At 49.2% G+C, this 17,290-nt stretch overlaps 1 protein-coding gene across 9 annotated transcripts in view; it reads left to right on the forward strand.

Moving 5' to 3' along the window:
- Nucleotides 1-14,752, forward strand: part of CXXC5 (CXXC finger protein 5) — a 54,495-nt gene extending 39,743 nt beyond the window's left edge. For 2 of the 9 annotated variants that reach the window (XM_078150466.1, XM_021005084.2), the window contains exons 2-4: nt 2,139-2,323; nt 10,384-11,378; nt 13,728-14,752. In XM_078150466.1, the coding sequence (XP_078006592.1) occupies nt 10,548-11,378; nt 13,728-13,772 (876 nt within the window). In that variant the 5' untranslated portion in view covers nt 2,139-2,323; nt 10,384-10,547 and the 3' untranslated portion in view covers nt 13,773-14,752. Of the gene's footprint in view, nt 1-39; nt 1,294-2,138; nt 2,324-10,383; nt 11,379-13,727 lie in introns of those variants that run through there. The other 7 variants (XM_078150465.1, XM_021005081.2, XM_078150468.1 and 4 more) reach the window with 5 other exon arrangements.
- The last annotated feature ends 2,538 nt before the right edge of the window (nt 14,753-17,290 follow it).

Genomic DNA, 17,290 nt, shown 5'->3' on the forward strand with positions numbered 1-17,290 from the left:
CATGTTGAGTGGATTTCTTTTGGGTTTCCTGGTAGTATGTACCTTCCCTCCTTTCAGGAAGGCTCTGAAGGTGCTGGGGTTAGGGAACTGTAGGACCATTTCTAAGCTGCCCCCCCAGTCCTGTTGTTCAGCTGTCAATGTTGGCCTGGCATGCCTTTGGGGGCAAAGGGACCCTTTTATTCTTGTGGTCTTGGCTAGTAGGTAATTCATTTTAACCACATGTCAGTGAAATTAAGGCCCTATGTTGATATGGTCGCTCTGGTTCTAGCAGAGAGGTTGTGGGGAGAGATGTTGGTCATAGAGCCATCAGGTCTAGAGATGACCTTGAGATAATTGAGACCATTCCTCTACCTCTTGATAAACTTGCCAACTGCCAAACATATGCATTTCCATGTGTCTCCCTGTCTCTCCATGTGGCTTTCTTCCATGGGAAGTTCTCAGAATAGTATCAGGGATCAGAAAGGGATGAAACATTTACCTCGTTAATCAGCCCAATTCAACCAACTAGTGTTGCCTGAGGCTGCCATTCTTTTCTATCCTTCTGTCCAGTTTGCCCTGGTGTGCCCAGTTTGATATGTGTGCCTGTGTCTAAGTATGTGTGTGTGTGTTCCCCTTTCTCTGTGAGGACCTTTATCTTAGTGAGACCACAAGCTAAGGAAATCAAGAAGAGATGGGATTTGACCTTGGCCCTAAAGATTTTGGACTGGTGCCAAAGAGGAGAGGTGGGGGAGATGTTTCATTGTCAGAGAAGTAATATGAGCAGATGCATAGGGAACTGGGGGCAGGCTTAGTAAACTGGGGGCATGGTGAATAGACTAATCAGGTTTGAGCAAGGCTGGTTTCAGGAGGGAAGTGTTGAGACACAAGCTAGGAAGATAAGTTGGAAACACATTATGCAGGGCATTTCAGAGTTTGTTCTTGATTTGTAGGTACTGGGGAGCCCTTTATGGTTCTTAGTCAGGGAACGTTATGTAATCAGAGCTGTGCATTAAGAGGATTATTCAGATTGTGGTGTACAAGATGGATTAAAGGAGGTGTATGTGCTAGGAATAGGGATGGAGAATGAGAAGAGAAGTCTAGAGAAGGCATTCCCAACCACTTTACCCATGACATCAGCACCAGCATTATGATGTCATTGGCGTAGTTAGAATGCTAGAACACCAGGACAGCGCTCTGTTCACACAGGGCTGATGTCGTCCCCTTCCTCTGCTCCCCAAAGCCCTGTAGTACAGAATCCCTGGGTAGGAGCCCTGCCCACAGCCCTCCCCGGAACATTGGGAGTTGATTGCCAAGGTAAATTCCCAATCCCTGCTCCCCCTGGGGGTTGGAGGTACCGCCAGGGATTCTCTTCAGGGTCTGACCTTTTATTTTTTGAAGGTGACTGTCACACACAAGTGTAGCGGTGGCAGACAGAGAGCATTTAGAAGGAAAGAAGGGAACGTTGGAAGCCACTTCTCCACTCTGTGGCCTGGTGCTGAGCGAGGTCACATCTATTTATTGGGAAGGCAGGGATGAACCGCCCCGTTTCCCAGATAGAGAATCCAAGACCTTGAGAAGGGCCGTGATGCAGGCAATGCCTGGAACCACATCCAGACCTTCCCAGCCCCATGACCTAGTTTCTTGTTCCTTTTGTCACTGGGTGCAGTTTTAGAGCTAAATACAGGACTCTGATGGGTTGGGGGTCCTACCTTCATGAATTGATCCTGGGTTGGGAACTTATTGAGTAGAAGAGCAGGGGCTGCTTAAAATAGTGGGAAGAACACCAGATTGGGAGTTAGGGAATGTGGGTTTGAATCCTAGCCTTGCTATTGTGATTTTAGACAACTTGTTAGACGTAAGCTCTCTGGGCCTCTATTGCTTTATTAAAATGAGGGGGTTGAATTTGATGCTTTCTAGCCACCCCCACTTTTGATTCCTGTAGGCCTCTGAGGTAATGATGCTAGGGTTGCAGATGGGACCTGGTGCTGTGGTTTCACTTGGGTTATGGGTAGGAAGAAGGGTACCAGATGAGTTACTCCCCCTCCACTCATGCCTCCCAGAAATGAGCCTGTAGGGATGGGAAAGAGAGAGAGGGTGTGATCTCACCAAGTTGTCCAGGGAGGAATCCTTCTAAGTCTAATGTTCACCCTTTTATGCAGTTCTACCAATGAGGATCAGCTTGCAGGAGGAGACTCACCCCACTACCAGGCCCTGACACCAGGAACTCGTCTAGATGGTCCAGGACTGATACCCTGTCCCCACCCCCTTTCCCCCCATCTACTCTGACTGGCCTTCTTCTGGCTGGGAGCTCCTGCAGCTGGTGTGAAGAGCTTTGTGGAGGGAGGTGGGTACCCCCTGGCACTGAAGTCTGGAGGGGGAGGGGAACAGATCAAGGAAGACAGAAAAGATCAAAGGTGACTGCAAAGCTTCTGGTTAGCCTTGGGCCTAAAGTGTGATTGAGAGACGTGTTTGAGGACCAGGACCTTGGAGGAAAGGGAGGAAAATGGTGGGTTGGCCCTTCTGCAGTAGGAAAGGGGGAACCTCTTTCAGAACAGGATTGAAAGGCCATTCCCTTCTTGGGTCTTCAGATTGTAACATCTGTCTGCAGAGTGCCCATGACTCAGGAGGACCTTTGGCTTGGGCACACAGCAGAGGAGTTGGGGTAGCTCAGCCCTGGGCTAGCCCTTTGCTTTAGGTTGTGAGAAGTCTAGATGCTCCAGTAAGAGACCCCTCTGAGGAAAGAGCCTGGGGGGGAACTTCTAATGGCTGTGAGGGTCTTGGGGTGGTTTCTTTGGAATCTTCTTTCAACACATTCTTTGGTTTCCATTCATGTCTGTCGTTCTCTATATCTGGCTTATAGCTTCTACTGTTTCTCTTCAGTCTCTAGTTGCTTGTGTCTGTCTTGAGCTGCCTCTTTGTGTCCTCCTGTTTGTGTGTGTCTTTCCGTCCATTCTTCTGTCTCTGACATTTTGTATCTCTTTCTCTGTCTTTGTCCTGCTCGCTATCTCTCTGGGTCTTTCTGTCCCTGTTTTTGTGTCTCAGTCTTTCTGTGTCTCTGTCTATTCCCCCTGTCCCCTCCCTCTGTGTCTCTCTGTCCCCGTGTCTGTGTCTCAGTCTCTCTGTCTCTGCCCTCCATCTCTGTCTTAGTCTCTTTGTATTTCTGTCCCTCTGTCTCTGTGTTTCAGCTCTTGGTGACTCTGTCTACCCTCAGTGCAATGTTCCATCTTCTCCCTCCCTCCCTCCGCCACACACACACACATACAGTCAGACAATCAAGACCTTTGTGGGATGACCGATGGGCTGGCCGGCCGGGCGCCGCTGGCTCCGCATTGCTGATGAAACGGAGCCCTTTGTTGTCCTCTCTCTAGTCGGCAGTATTTCTTTTTGGGGGCTGGATGTATTCCTGGCAGGGATGATGATGGATGCTCTCTCCCTCCCAGCAGCAGCATTTTGGATTCCTTGCCCAGGGCCAAAGCTCGCTTGCCTTTCTTCCCCCCTACCCTGCTACCCTCTCAACCTCCCCAGGCTGTAACTCCTTTCCATTGGCACCTTGGTAGCACATGCCACCCCAGCCTCTCAAAGACTTTCATGACCAGTATGGGCCTTTGTGGTGGAGGAGGGTATCAGATGTTGGAGAGCAATTTGGCTGTGCTGTCTTTAACCAATCTGGTGAATGGTGGATGAAGGCATGGGCTTTAGGGAGCTGGTGGGAGACTGGGTGGCCTCCTTATAGCTCCATTGTGGATACTTACCCCTGTTCCATGAGCAGATCTCTGGGACGACCAATGAGTTGGGGGAGTGGGACTGAGATAATCTTGTCAGAGGCCAAGAGTGCTTTGGAGGGACTTGGGGGAAGTCCTTTTCTTTTTGTGAAGCTCACTCTTGAGTCTTCTGCCCTTTCTTTTCTAAGTATCTGGGCGATTGTCTCAGAAACCACCTCTCAAGGAGATTGAGGTCTGCTCAGACTAGAGCACAGAACATTAGTCTCACTGACCTCAGCTAACTCGCAGTTGTCAGGGTGGCCCTTCCCTCCTAGCTCTGCTCCAGGAGGCTGGAAGGGTCTGAGGATTCATCAACCTTGAGATTCCCACCCCTGCCCCCACCCCAGGCTAAGTTAAAACAGATGAGGCATGACCAGAGTTGGGTGGGAGGACAGACGAGGGAGGGAGGGAACTGAATGAAGGTCTTTCCAGAAGCAGGCAGGCCTCAAGGGAAAGAGTCAAAGGAGGAGGAGCTACAGGAAGCTTTGGGGGCAGGCCACAGGTTGGGGGAGAGAGCCTGGAGTGACTGGTGACTGTGCCTGCCAGATTCCCCTATCTCTGGATGGCAGGAGCTCTTCTAAGGACCCTTCTGAACAGCCTGCAGGAGAAAGGCAGGGACGGGCTGATAGGATGTGCCAATGGGGGGTGGAGGAGGGAGGTGCCGAGGCGAGCAGCATGCTGGAGGTGGATGGGGGAAAGGGAATAGAAGCTTCCATATAAGGACCCTTTCCTCCCCCATTGCCCCCAAATACACACAGACACACACACACACACACACACACACACACACACACACGCATGCACACACACCCCTTTTCTAGGTAGCCCAGTGCTTAGACAGTTGGGCTTGGAGTCAAGAAAACGAGTTCAAATCCAGCCTCAGATACTAGCTGTATGACCCTGGGCAAATCACTTAACCCCTGCCTTTGTTTTCTCAGCTGTAAAATGGGGATCATAATAGGGTTGTTATAAGGATCAAACGAAATAATATTTGTAAAGCACATAGTATAGCGCCTGGCACGTGGTAGGCACTTCCTCCCTTCCTTTCTTTTTTTCTCCTCTCGCTTCCTTTCTTCTTCCCTACCTTTATCCATTTTCTTTTATCCTTTCTCACTGCCTCCTTCCTTCCTTCCTTCCTTCCTTCCTTCCTTCCTTCCTTCCTTCCTTTCCTTCCTTCCTTCCTTCCTTCCTTCCTTCCTTCCTTCCCTCCTTCCCTCCTTCCCTCCTTCCTTCCTTCCTTCCTTCCTTCCTTTCCTTTCCCTTCCCCTCCCCCCCTCCCTTCCCTTCCTCCATCTTTTCTTCTTTCCCTCCTTCCAAGTGAAACCACAGCGCCAGGTCCCATCTGCAACCCTAGCCTGTTTTTGGTTCATTGGAACACATTTGAAAGGGTTTAGGGTTTACCCTCTGCCTACTAGCAGGGTGACTAAGGACAAGTAATTTCCTTTCTCGGAGGCTCCATTTCCCCAACTGTAGAATGAACGGGATGTTCTCTCCAGTCCCTTCCAGGTTTGACATTTTTTTGCTTCTGTGAGTGAGGTCTTAGGTACTCAGAGAGTCTTGCCTATCTACTCCCCTCTACCCGCATTTCTTTTCAGACATTTTGAGAGGAATCCATTTCCCTCCTAACCCTCTTGCTGTGACCTATTATTTGAAAGAAGGGCTCTTACCTTCTGCCCCGGCAGTAGAGTGGAGATTCTCCAGCCCCAGCTTCCTAGGTTGATGGTGCTTTGCCCAGAACACCTGTTCCTTGACATCTCATGTCTCCTGAGTGTAAGTTTCCCCCCTGGCTAGTCTGGATGTGATGAGGGAGACCCTGCTGTCCAGACCAGGGTCAGCGTTAGGGTCCTATACAAGGAGGCCCTGGGCAAAGAGATGGGGCCTGTCCCTCAGAATCTCCAGTTTTCTTTGCCTGAGGTAGGGCAAAGAAAGGTTTTGGGAAGAGAGTCTTAGGCAAACACAGACATAATTACTAGAGAGACCTAGACAGAGCATTCAAAGGAGATACAGACTAACAGATGCAAACCCAGTGAAACTGGAGCTGGAGAAGGCCTGGGGCGGGGGGAGAGTCTTAGTGTGTCATACTGCCTCCTTTTCTTGTCTATTTCCCTTGGGGGTGCAGTGGAGAAGAGAATGGTGGTGGAAGGAGCTGACTTCTATTTGACCTGCTCTGGAGGAGCCTAAACCCTGAGGAGAGAGAAGGAGGGAGCTGAGTTCTCCAGTAATTTGGCTATTGATTTCTGTCATCAGCTAGGACTGGCAGAGAGCACCAGCTTGATTGCTTCCTCCTAGGGTAGAGAGACTCTGCCTCATTCCCTGGCTTCTTGAGGGCAGTTGGTGATTTGGGAGAAGGGGAATCAAGATTTTTAAAATTGGAAGAAGCCTTAGGCTCTCATACTAGAAAAGAAACTGAGGCACTGAGAGGGGGTGTGATTTGGTCAAGATGACACAGCCAGAAGTAGAACTCAAGATTTAGGATTCTCTTGTCTAGCAGCACACTTCTCATTTCGTGTGGAGACAAATCCTTATTGGGTTTTGAGGTTCAAAGTAAGGGTTAGGATCCCCTGAGACACTGGCAACTTCTTATTTTCCCAGCTTAGAGCTTCTGGAGTATGTGGAATCTGGCTGCCCCAACTCACAGTCCTCCCAAGTCCTGTGGTTCAGTTCTTGTCTCCATTGGGTATATCTGGCCACTGGACCCAGATGGTTCCAGAGGAGAAAGTGAGGCTGGTGACTTTGCACAGCCCTCCCTCACTTAAATCCAATTCCTTCGCACATCATGGCATCACCTCCCTGATGTCACGGTCCTCTTCAAGAATGAAAGACAACAACAACAAGTGGAATGAGTGGGAGTGGGGCTTTCTGAAGACATGGCCCAAAATTGACCTATCCCTTTATCACTATTTATAGGGCACATCCTTCATAGGACTTCTTCCTGGCTCACAGCTAAATCTCTTCATCTCTATAATTTTGTTGTGGGGGGGGAATAGGGGTGAATTTTGGTGAGGCACCAGGAAGGACTCCATGGGTTTCAAAGACTCTTAAACAAGTAGGTTCAGGAACATTGTAAGGATAGACTCCTCTTAGGGGGATGGAGGTAGGGGACACAAGGATGGGTTCTCAGAGGGAGGAGGTTGGACAAGATGACTCCAAGAGGTCATTGTTGCTGGCAAAGTCGCTTTGTTCCTCCTGCTCTTCTCTGTTCTGGGGGATTAGGGACTATCTCTACCATTGCATTGAGCTTCTCTCCATCCCAACCCAATGGGAACCAAAGTGTACCTTTGGGAATGAGGCTAAACTGAGAGGCTTAGGGGATATGGGCAGATTCTGGAAGGGGCAAAACCTTGGCAGGATTGACTTTTGGCCCCAGCCTGCTCTTTAATAGTGAACTTTTTACCTGGGGTGGAGCTGGGCCTGGGTGCTTTCAGAAATGTCTCTACCCCATCCACCTCATCCTTTCCCACTGGAAGCCCAGGTCCTGTAGCCCAATGCTGTCTTTGTTACTCGTAGTTGGAGGTGGGGGAGTGACTCATTCTGGGCCTTGAGTGGAGGTGTGGGCCATCTAATTTGGTCCAAAGGGATTCTTTGGAACAGATATCTGTGGAGATTTCCTCCTTGACTGGGTCCACTATGATCGATCTCTACCTTTCTTCCCACTCATCCCCATTCATCATCACATGACGTCCACGTCCATGTCCTCTAGGGCACCCAGCCCCCACTCAAATACAGACGGGAAGGGTCACTATCTTGGCTGCAGGTTGGTATCATGGGATCATAGATTTGGAGTTGGAGGAGCCTTTACAAGGCCTAATCCAACTAATCCATCTAATCCACCCCCCCCCCCCCGTATTTTACAGATAAGGAAATCGATGCCTAAAGAAGTAATTTGTCCTTGGTCAAAAAGATTACAAAATTCCAGATTTGAATCCAAGTCCTCTGACTTCAAAAACAGCATTTCCCGCCCCCCCCCCCGCTTTGTACCAGATTTAGATCTGGGAATATTTTGAAATATTTGGCATCTCCTGCTCCTATCCCCAGGTCCTGGGGCTGAATAGGATGGGCGCCTAGAGCAGACCACAATGCCTTCTGCCGGCGTCCTTCCTTTGCAATTTCTTTCCTTCCTTTTAGCAGCACTTGCTAAGAGGATTGTCAGCCCAAGAGCAGCCCCAAGGCCTAAGAGCAGGGTCCATGGGGATCTAAGGGCTCTCAGGAGCCACTGTCATGCTTTGAGCTTCCACCATCTCCTTTTTGCTCAAGTACTATGTTGTGTTAACCTGAGCCAAACTGAGTTGGGAAAATCTACCCATGGGGCAAATTTTAATGTTCCAGAGCCTATGAGACACAGGTTTCAGATTATCTATGCCCTAGCCTGGCTGCCATCCTCCCATCACTGCAGATAATGTGGAGTTGGCAGTGTGTGTTGTCAGCAGACACCCACCCTTGTCTCTGTCCTTGGGGTGGGATGGGGAAGTGTCTAAGCACTTTGGGGGAGAGAAAGCTGTGTCCTGCTGCTGTCATTACCCATACTTGGGACTCTGGTGTCCTTTCATGAACCAGGGCTCCCAACATTATCCCCTTTTCTCAGCTTCTTTCTCACTGTAGTCATTATCCCCACCCCCACACCCCTCTAATGCAAGGGCCACTCATTGGAGGGGTGTGTGTGATGGTGGTGTGGGAAGACTAGGGAGGAGGGCGGCAAAAGGAGGCTTCGGGGCCTGGTGGGCTGGCGAACAGGACAAAGAGTCAGTGTGTGCCCGGCTGGGTGGGGGGGGTGGGGGTGGAGCTCCAACCAGATGTGAGTCTCTCCCAATGAACAAACAACCCGCTCAGCGGGCGGCACTGTTCCACCCTGCCTAGGCCCTCTGGCTCTGACCCTCCCTCTTGGAGCTCCCAGATGGGTGGGGGACCATGGACTGCCCCCTACCCCCAAGAAGAGAAGGGTAGCAGTTACTACAGATGCCAGAAATCCACCACTGGGCTATCAAGACATGATGATGGCTCCTGAGAGCCCTTGGGTCCTCATGGACCCTGCTCTTGGGTTTACCCTAAATGAAAGCCACACCCTCATCTTCTCAGATGCAGTGGTGGTCAGCATCCTTGAGGACAGATTTTTTTCTTTTGAGGGCACAAGGCAGAAGGCTGGCTAACACGGAATAAGACAATTCTTTTCTCCCCATCAGCATTAGAGAAGGGTATCACATAGTACTGTGTGAACCTGGGCAAGTTTGGAACTTAGCTTCCTCATCTGTAAAATGAAAGGGTTGATCTCAGGGTTTCTGAGGATCCTTGAGTCCTAGATCTGTGATGCTATAAGTGACCTTTTGACTTTTTCTGGGATGGATCAAGGCGTGATAAATGAGGCTTGCCCCTCCACGGACCTCCCCAATCCCCCAGGGCCTGGTTACTACAGTATCTCTTTGCTCTGAAACAAGAGCTTCACCAAAACCCCAATGTAGCAGGACTGTTAGGAAACCTGGAATATAGTCATTAACAGGCCATATTAACTTAGAAAACATTAGCGCTCAGAGGGCCCTAAGACCATCCAATCTAATTATTTTCAATTTGGGATAGATGAAGAAGTGGGCCCAAAGATGGGGAAATGACAAGGTCGCATGGTTGGGGGAGGGTGGGTATAAGGCTATCTGTCCCCATTTCTTTCTAGTTTCACAGAGACCCATGTCCTGGGGGAGATGGGTACAGATCTCCCTAATCTTAGGTAGTTTGACCTATTAGTCATTATGTTGATTCTTCAGCCTAAACGGAGAAGGGATGAGTGAGAAACTTTCCAAGTAGCTTTAGAAGTAAAGGGATGGGGGAGTCAGGGGTGTTTCATTAATAGGAACCCTTTTTCTTCCTGGGGCCTGGTTGGGGATTAGAGATTAGGAAATGAAGTTGGCTCAGATACCCTGTACCTGCTGCCTAGGCGAGGGGCCTCCGTCAACACTATGGTCACCCTTTGTTCTCCTTGCCTGAGCCTGGTGGGGGATGAGGTACTGGGGGGATACTTTATGAACTGACCCCTCAAAAATATATTCTGGCCCCCTGCAGATTTTTCTTGTAAAATGAAAGGGTTGATCTCAGGTTTCTGAGGGTCCTTATAGCCCTGGGTCTGTGATACTATAAGTGACCTTTTGACTTGTTCTGGGATGGATCAGGTGCTATATATCAGATGCATGAGGTGCTATATGATCTTCAATCATCCCTCCTCCCCCCAAAAAGGAAAAAAAAACCCCAAAACTTTTAGGATCATAGGAACTAGGTGAGAAAGTAGAGGACTAATCTAATCCTCCCATTTATAGGTAAAGACTTTAAGGAACAAAGAGAAATAAATTGCCCAAGGTTATATAGGTCATTAGATCATAGATTTAGAGCTGTAAGGGATTTTAGAAACCATCAAGGCCAACCTCCTCATTTTACAGCTGAGGAAACAACGCACAGAGAGGTTAATAAAATTATCCAGGGTCACACAGCTAGTAAGAGTCCAAAGTGGAAGATATTAAGTAGCAGGACTGATATTTGACCCCAGATCCTGTGATTTTAAAGTCAGTGGCCATACCACTACTACACAGTACTCTCTTTGGGTTGGGGGGAGAGTTAGAACCGTGGGGTGGCTGTGTCCTAACTCTGGTCTCTCTTGTCCTTGCAGAGTAGCAGGCTTCTAGACCATGCATCTGCCTTGAGGCCACCTCCATATTCTCGGTGTCGGAGTCATTCCTGGCCGTCAGGGGCGGGAGCCCATTACTGGGCTCGGGGTCGGTTGGGAAGCTCCCCTGACGGGGCTCAGTTGCCATCCCGGCCCTGGCCCCAACCATGTCTAGTCTTGCTGGCAGCCCACAGCCCGATAGTGGCGGCAGCGGCGGCAGCGGCAGCAGTAAGTCAGGCATTGTAGAGAAATGCAGTTCAGATGATGCCCTTCCCCCTGCCAACCCAGAGCGACGGAACAAGAGTGGCATCATCAGTGAACCCCTCAACAAGAGTCTGCGGAAGTCTCGGCCTCTGTCCCACTACTCTTCCTTCAGTGGTGGCAGCTCGGTGGGTGAGCTGGTGGACAAGGCAGCTGCTGCCTCTGGGCTGGCCAATGGGCACGACCCGCCCATGGACAAAACCAACTCTACCTCAAAGCACAAAAGTGGTGCTGTGGCCAGTCTGCTAAGCAAGGCAGAACGGGCCGCAGAGCTCTCTGCCGAAGGACAGCTGACACTGCAGCAGTTTGCTCAGTCCACGGAGATGCTGAAACGGGTGGTTCAGGAACACCTTCCCCTGATGAGTGAGGCTGGGGCTGGGCTCCCAGACATGGAGGCCGTGTCAGGCACTGAGGCCCTGAATGGCCCTTCCGACTTCCCCTACCTAGGCGCCTTCCCCATCAATCCGGGCCTCTTCATCATGACGCCCGCAGGCGTGTTCCTGGCTGAGAGCGCCTTGCACATGGCGGGCCTAGCAGAATATCCTATGCAGAGTGAGCTGGCTTCTGCCATCAGCTCGGGCAAGAAGAAACGGAAACGTTGCGGCATGTGCCCGCCCTGCCGACGGCGCATAAACTGCGAGCAGTGTAGCAGCTGTCGGAACCGAAAAACTGGCCACCAGATTTGCAAATTCAGAAAATGTGAGGAGCTCAAAAAGAAGCCTTCTGCTGCTCTGGAGGTAACCTGCTAGAATAGGGTCCCTGCCCTAGCTTCCCAGGCTATCTCCCTCAATCTCCTTTGTCTGTCCCCTGACCCTGATATCCCTCTATACAAGCCCAAGTGGGAAGGCCTGCTTAGATGCTGGGCTACTGCTCTGACGAGTAGGGGTGGGGTGGGATTTACCCATCCATTGTGGTCCCTCCAGCTGAGCCAGCCAGCTCTTTCCTACCCTCCCCTGCTCAGCCCCCATAGATAATGAGCTTTGACACATATACACCTCCCCCCTCCCCCACCCTGGGTCTGGTCAACTGTTCATTAACCAACAAGGACCTGGGTACATGGTCATTCCCCTCGGTTGATGAGGCCCTGTGAGATTCATTTCCTCCAGCCCTTAGAATGGCCAGCCAAGCCCATTGGAGTGATGGCCCGAGTTTATGGAGCCTGGGTCCTCTGTGTTGTCCGAAACCTGGCAGACTGCTTGGTAGTTAGCATTCTTTTACTTCTGGGAAGCCAGAGTAGGGGGTATTCTCCAAGTGGGGTATGCCTCACTCCAATAACTTTCCTTCAAAGCAGGGTTGTCTGGGAGGCATGTCATCCCAGGGAAGGGATACCATCTAGGCCCAAACTTCAGGGGTCATAATACCCTCCCTTTTCCACCACCCATTTCCCTTGGACTACTCTCCTCTGGAGGGTAGAGCCTGTTGCTGGCCCGCTGGTGTGGTATGTCTCTAGCACAAAAGCATCTTTTCAGACAGGCCAATCCCTCCCCCTGTGCCCCCCCCCCAACTTGATTTGATTGCAAATTGTAGGAATGGTTGGAAAACAATGATTGTGTCCCTGGCACCAAAGGCCTGGGTTCCCCCCTCAGCCCCCTCCCCTCCCTCTTCTCTGTTTCCCTCCCTCCCTTCCTCACCCAGAGAATTAGCTATTTGTTACACAAACACAGACTGCATAAACAGATAAATACAATAAATGGTTACATATACGTTCATAAAATCTGCACACAATGTAGCCGTGCAGATAGACACATTGACTCACTAGGAAAAAGTGTACAAATACATAGACATAAGCATGGGTACAGAGTTACACACAGACTCAGTTTGCTTGGTCCTTTGGACATCTATGGGCCTCATCCTGAGTCTTCAGTGTTAAGACCCTCAGTGTCAAGCCGTATTCCTTTCCTTCTTTGATGACCTCAGCAGTCATTTTGAAAAGGTTCTAGGGAAATGATCTAGAGTAAGCTTTGGATGAGGTAGGCAAAAGGATTGAGACATGTCAGCTTCAGAAAGTCCAGGGAGAGTCAAGACCACCTGGCAGCCCTTGGGGATTATGAGTGCAGGATTCTCATAAGACTAGTACCCAGCCCCTTTCCCCCAGGAGGGATCTGTCTTGGACTCCAGATTTCAAGTCACTGGGCTTCCTTTCTTCCTTTGGTTCATGGGGGCTAAGGGGAATAGGGTATTTATGTGTAGGTATAGAAGGGTCTAAGGAGGACTTCCCTTCTTTGCCCTCTCCCCATATAGACTCAGCTTAACAACCACATTTCTCTGGTCAAGAGTCAGGGCATTCTGGAGGGCTTGGGTACCTGGTTACCAGGCCAGCTGGCTGGAGGCAGAAAGCAGAAAAGGATAATTTGTGGGGGGTGGGGACAGGCTCACACTCAGTCTTCACCTCCCTCAGTACTGTTGGTGTGATTGAGAGCTGAGGGCAGAATTCCAAGATAAGAGAGATCTGCTTCCCCTCCCTCAAAGGGGAAGTAGGGGAGTGGGATAGGACAGGACACATGTTTTAGAGGGAGGAGTCTTCCTTAATGCAGCAAAATGCTGTTATAAATTCCCCCCCTCCAAATGAAACAACAGTCAACAAGCATTTTAAAGCCCTTACTATGTGCCAGGCATTGTGTTAAGCATGGGGGATAACAAAGAAAGGCAAAACCATAACTAAAACCAAATTGTAATCATACCAAGAAGGGCAAAACCTGGACTCCTCTGAGAATCCAGGCGTAGGACTGGTGAAGGGCGGGGCACTGGCCCTTGGAAGGGTCTCTGATCCCGATAGCTTGCTAGGACCAAGCTTCCTATGGATAGCATGGCTCAGCACTTACACTGGGCCTATCAGTGGCTTGGAGAAGAGATCCTTTTCCAAAGCTCTATTGCTTCAGTAAAAGAGGCAATCCATGTTGGTGATGGCTGCAGCAGCTTGGAGAGGAAGGAGTGAAGGGGTGCGGAAAGGAAGCCTACTGAGGTCTAGGGTAGGGGACAAGTGAGGGCTTTTGGGGGGCCAGCCAGCCCCAGCCTGTGACTTAACTCCACTTGTTTGTCTCTCCTGTCTCCCCACCCCATCCTTCCTTCTCTTCCTTTCTCTCCAGAAGGTGATGCTTCCAACGGGAGCCGCCTTCCGATGGTTTCAGTGACGAGTGGAGCCCCGGAGCGGCCATCTCGTGCAATGTCCTTACTTGTGTTGTCTCAAGTAGGGGATTCGGGCGAAGACGAATGGATGCACCTATGTCTTTTAGAACCAAAAATATTCTCTCGCAGATTTCATTCCTGTTTTTATATATATATTTTTTGTTGTTGTTTTAACATCTCCACGTTCTAGTATAAAAAAAAATAAAAAAAACAAAAACATTTAACTGCTTTGCAGAAGAAGAAAAAAAAAGAAAAATGAATCTGTAAAGTATGGAGACTTAATAGCAGAGAATGGACAATCAGTTTCCTTCGTGTGTTGACATTTCTGTTGTTTGTGTGGAAGATGCAGTTTCTGTGTAGAGAATGTAAATTTTCAGTAACCTTTTGAAATCTAGTTACTAATAAGCACTACTGTAATTTAGCACAGTTGTTTAACTCCACCTCATTTAAACTTTGTTTGATTCTTTCCCATCATAAAATAGTGCATAGTTTTCCTAGAGTACACCACTTCATGTTTATAATGAGAATATGTTTATAGTGATATAGAGCCCCCACCCTGGAACCATCTACATCTGCAACTTAGCAGCCAGGAGCAAAGCGTCAGAGGTGGGCGCCCCCCCCCAAAGCAGACCATGTCATACCCCAGTGGTCCTTCAAAAGAAAATTAAACATGGTGACAATGACGACTTTAAAAGTTCTGTTATCTAATTTATGTGGATCTAGGGCTCCAATATACAGAGGTGCCCCTAATACCAGTTTTACTTAGAAAGAAAAAAAATCACTTTTATAATCTCACTGAGGTTAAAGACAGAACTGTCCCCAGGGCAGTGGGGGTGCCCTGGGGCTGAGGATTCTCTCTCCCCACCACCACCTACACCCCCCCCCCCAGGCCCTGGTCTCTTACTGCTGATGGACATGCTGTTTGTATTGTTTTAGCGAACCAGGCTGTTTTGTGAATAAAATGAATGCATGTTTTGTGTCTCAATTCACATCTTGCTTCTTCATCTTCAGTTTTGTGGGGAGGCCTGGGTATGACTCCATTCTCTTTCCTTCCTCCCTACTGTCCCCAAGTGGATGTGTCATAAACCCCCCCTGAAAATCTATGGACCTTGCGAGGAGTTGTGTTGACACTCTATCCCCAGCACAGGATCTAGGAGACAGGAAGAGCTGGGTTCTCTGGGAAGAAAGAACAGGAGGTGTCTGCAAGGAAACAGAGGAAACACAGACTGTTTGAAATGGTCTTTTCATCTAGTAGGGGTAGCAAGAAGGCAGCAGTCTCTTCTGTCCCCATCTTCCCACCCCAACCCCCACTAAGTCCCTGGACCTCAGATAACCCACAGCTGGATGGATCTGTGAATCTTCTGATGGTGGGTGGGGTGGGTGGGGAGGATGTGCTGCAGACCCCATGCTGGCCCAAAGCTGACAGTAATCATGGTTTTATTCCCAGCTGGGGGTTTGGGGCTTTACTTGTTTCTGACCCTCTCCCTGCTTTGTGCTATTCAAAGCAGCCCCATGGTCCCATGCTGGGGAGTCGGAGGAGTGGAGGACATAATAGTGTATTCCTTGTCTGTCCTACACTTATTTCTCCACTATTCTTCCTTACACACATAGAGCACTGTTCCTGGCACCCCAGGCTTCTACTTGACCAGGCCCCTGATTTGTTCTTTTTATATTTCTGGTCCTGCTTTTCTGACTTGGGATCTCTTGTGTCTATATCGATTTATCTCTAACTATCCCCTCCTCCATACCCCATACCTTTCCCTTTTTTTTGTATGAGCCAGTTGGGGTTAAATGACTTGTCAAGGGTCACACAGTAAGTGTCTGAGGTCAAATTTGAACTCAGGTCCTGACTCCAGGGCCAGTGCTCTATCCACTACACCACCTAGCTGCCCTCATACCTTCATGTCTAATATGAGCAGTTGCCTCACACCTTCCTTTCCAATGAGTAGCTATTAGCTTAGCATATCTTCATCCCCTTACGTGTGATTTGAACCCCCAAATCATTCCTTACCAGATGCAGAGCATTCTCCAACAGGATTTAGCCTATCCTACAGCTTTGATCAGCCTTACTCCAGTCTCCGCTTGGGGAAGTAAACACACCTGGGCATCTCAGAGTCCCAGGACACCTAACTTTTTTCCTAGCTCTCCCCTCTGTCCTTGGGCTCTGGGCTTTGAGGGGCTGGGTTTTTCTTCCAGGAATCATTGCTTGGCCAGTGATCTATTATGTGTTGATCTGTGTCCAATGAAGATGCTTCGTGGGCCCCGGGAATGGAATGTTACTGAGCTGTGGGAGCTAAGAGGGGTCCATACTCCATGTGTGAGGATGCCACCTAGGTGGAAGTTCCTGAAAAGCCCGAAGGGGAAAGGGAGAGTAAACATGGGCTGGGGGGGAGGGCAGGGAGGAAAACTGCTGGGGTCAATATGGGAGTCACCTATGGGACAGTGGGCCCAGCTTGATTTTTCACTAGTGGGGTGTTATTCAAACTTAGGCTGCATGGGAGGTATGGAGACTGAGGCTAGAGAGGTGTTTGGATAATAGGATAGCTCACAATAGGCATGGGTGCTGGGTATCAGATGATAGCAGTGGGAAGCTGGAGTTAAAAGAGCTAGCTTCAGGTCTATACTATACCTTCTATTGGTTGTATGACCTTGGACAAGTCACAATAACAGTAACTTCAGGTCTGGATCTGTTATTTTATATGTAAAATGATGGGGTTGGACTAGAAGATCTCAAAGGTCCCTTACAGCTCTAATATTTTTTGATTATGTAGGACCTGGGTTCTGGTCTTGGCTCTCTGCCTTTATCTGTATGACTTGGGGGTCCAAGTGCCTTCCTGGGACAGTCTCTCCTTCTATAAAATGAGATGACTTATCCTTTCCAGCTCTTAACATTCTAGAATAAAATGAGAGTTTATGTAAAGTGCTTTTCAAATCTTAAGGGCCTGTGTAAGTGCTACCTATTATTAGGATAATAAGTTGAGGAGGTATATGTAGGTTAGGGGGAGAGGAGGAGTCTGGTAGGGAAGTTTCTGTCCTGAGCTAGATACTGGCTGCTCTTTGGGGGACCTGAATGCTTTTTGAGGGTGAAATTGTAGTGTGAGGGATCAAGGTTAGAAGTAAGGAAGAACTTGGTGATGGTGACAGATGGTTGGCATGGAAATGAATTAGTTGAGTGTGCAGAAAGAAGGGCACAGTCCTTTATGAGAGTGGGGGGATGAACAGGGTGACCTCAAGTTCCCTTCCTAGGAGTTGGTGACAGTTGAGCCATGGGGAGAATCTAGGACTCTGCCAACCTTCCTGGTCACCTATTTATACATACACACACACACACACACACACATACATATACATATGTATATACACACACACACATACATATACATATATATACACACACTATATATACACACACACACACACACACACACACACACACACACAGACACAGGGAAGTAAGGTGGGGCACCCTCAGCATAGAAGGGGCAGGTAAGCTTTTTCCTAAATGTTTATGAATTCATTGGGG

This window comes from Phascolarctos cinereus, unplaced genomic scaffold (assembly GCF_003287225.1).
Source record: "Phascolarctos cinereus isolate Bilbo 61053 unplaced genomic scaffold, phaCin_HiC Scaffold_2;HRSCAF=192, whole genome shotgun sequence".
Classification (NCBI taxonomy): domain Eukaryota; kingdom Metazoa; phylum Chordata; class Mammalia; order Diprotodontia; family Phascolarctidae; genus Phascolarctos; species Phascolarctos cinereus.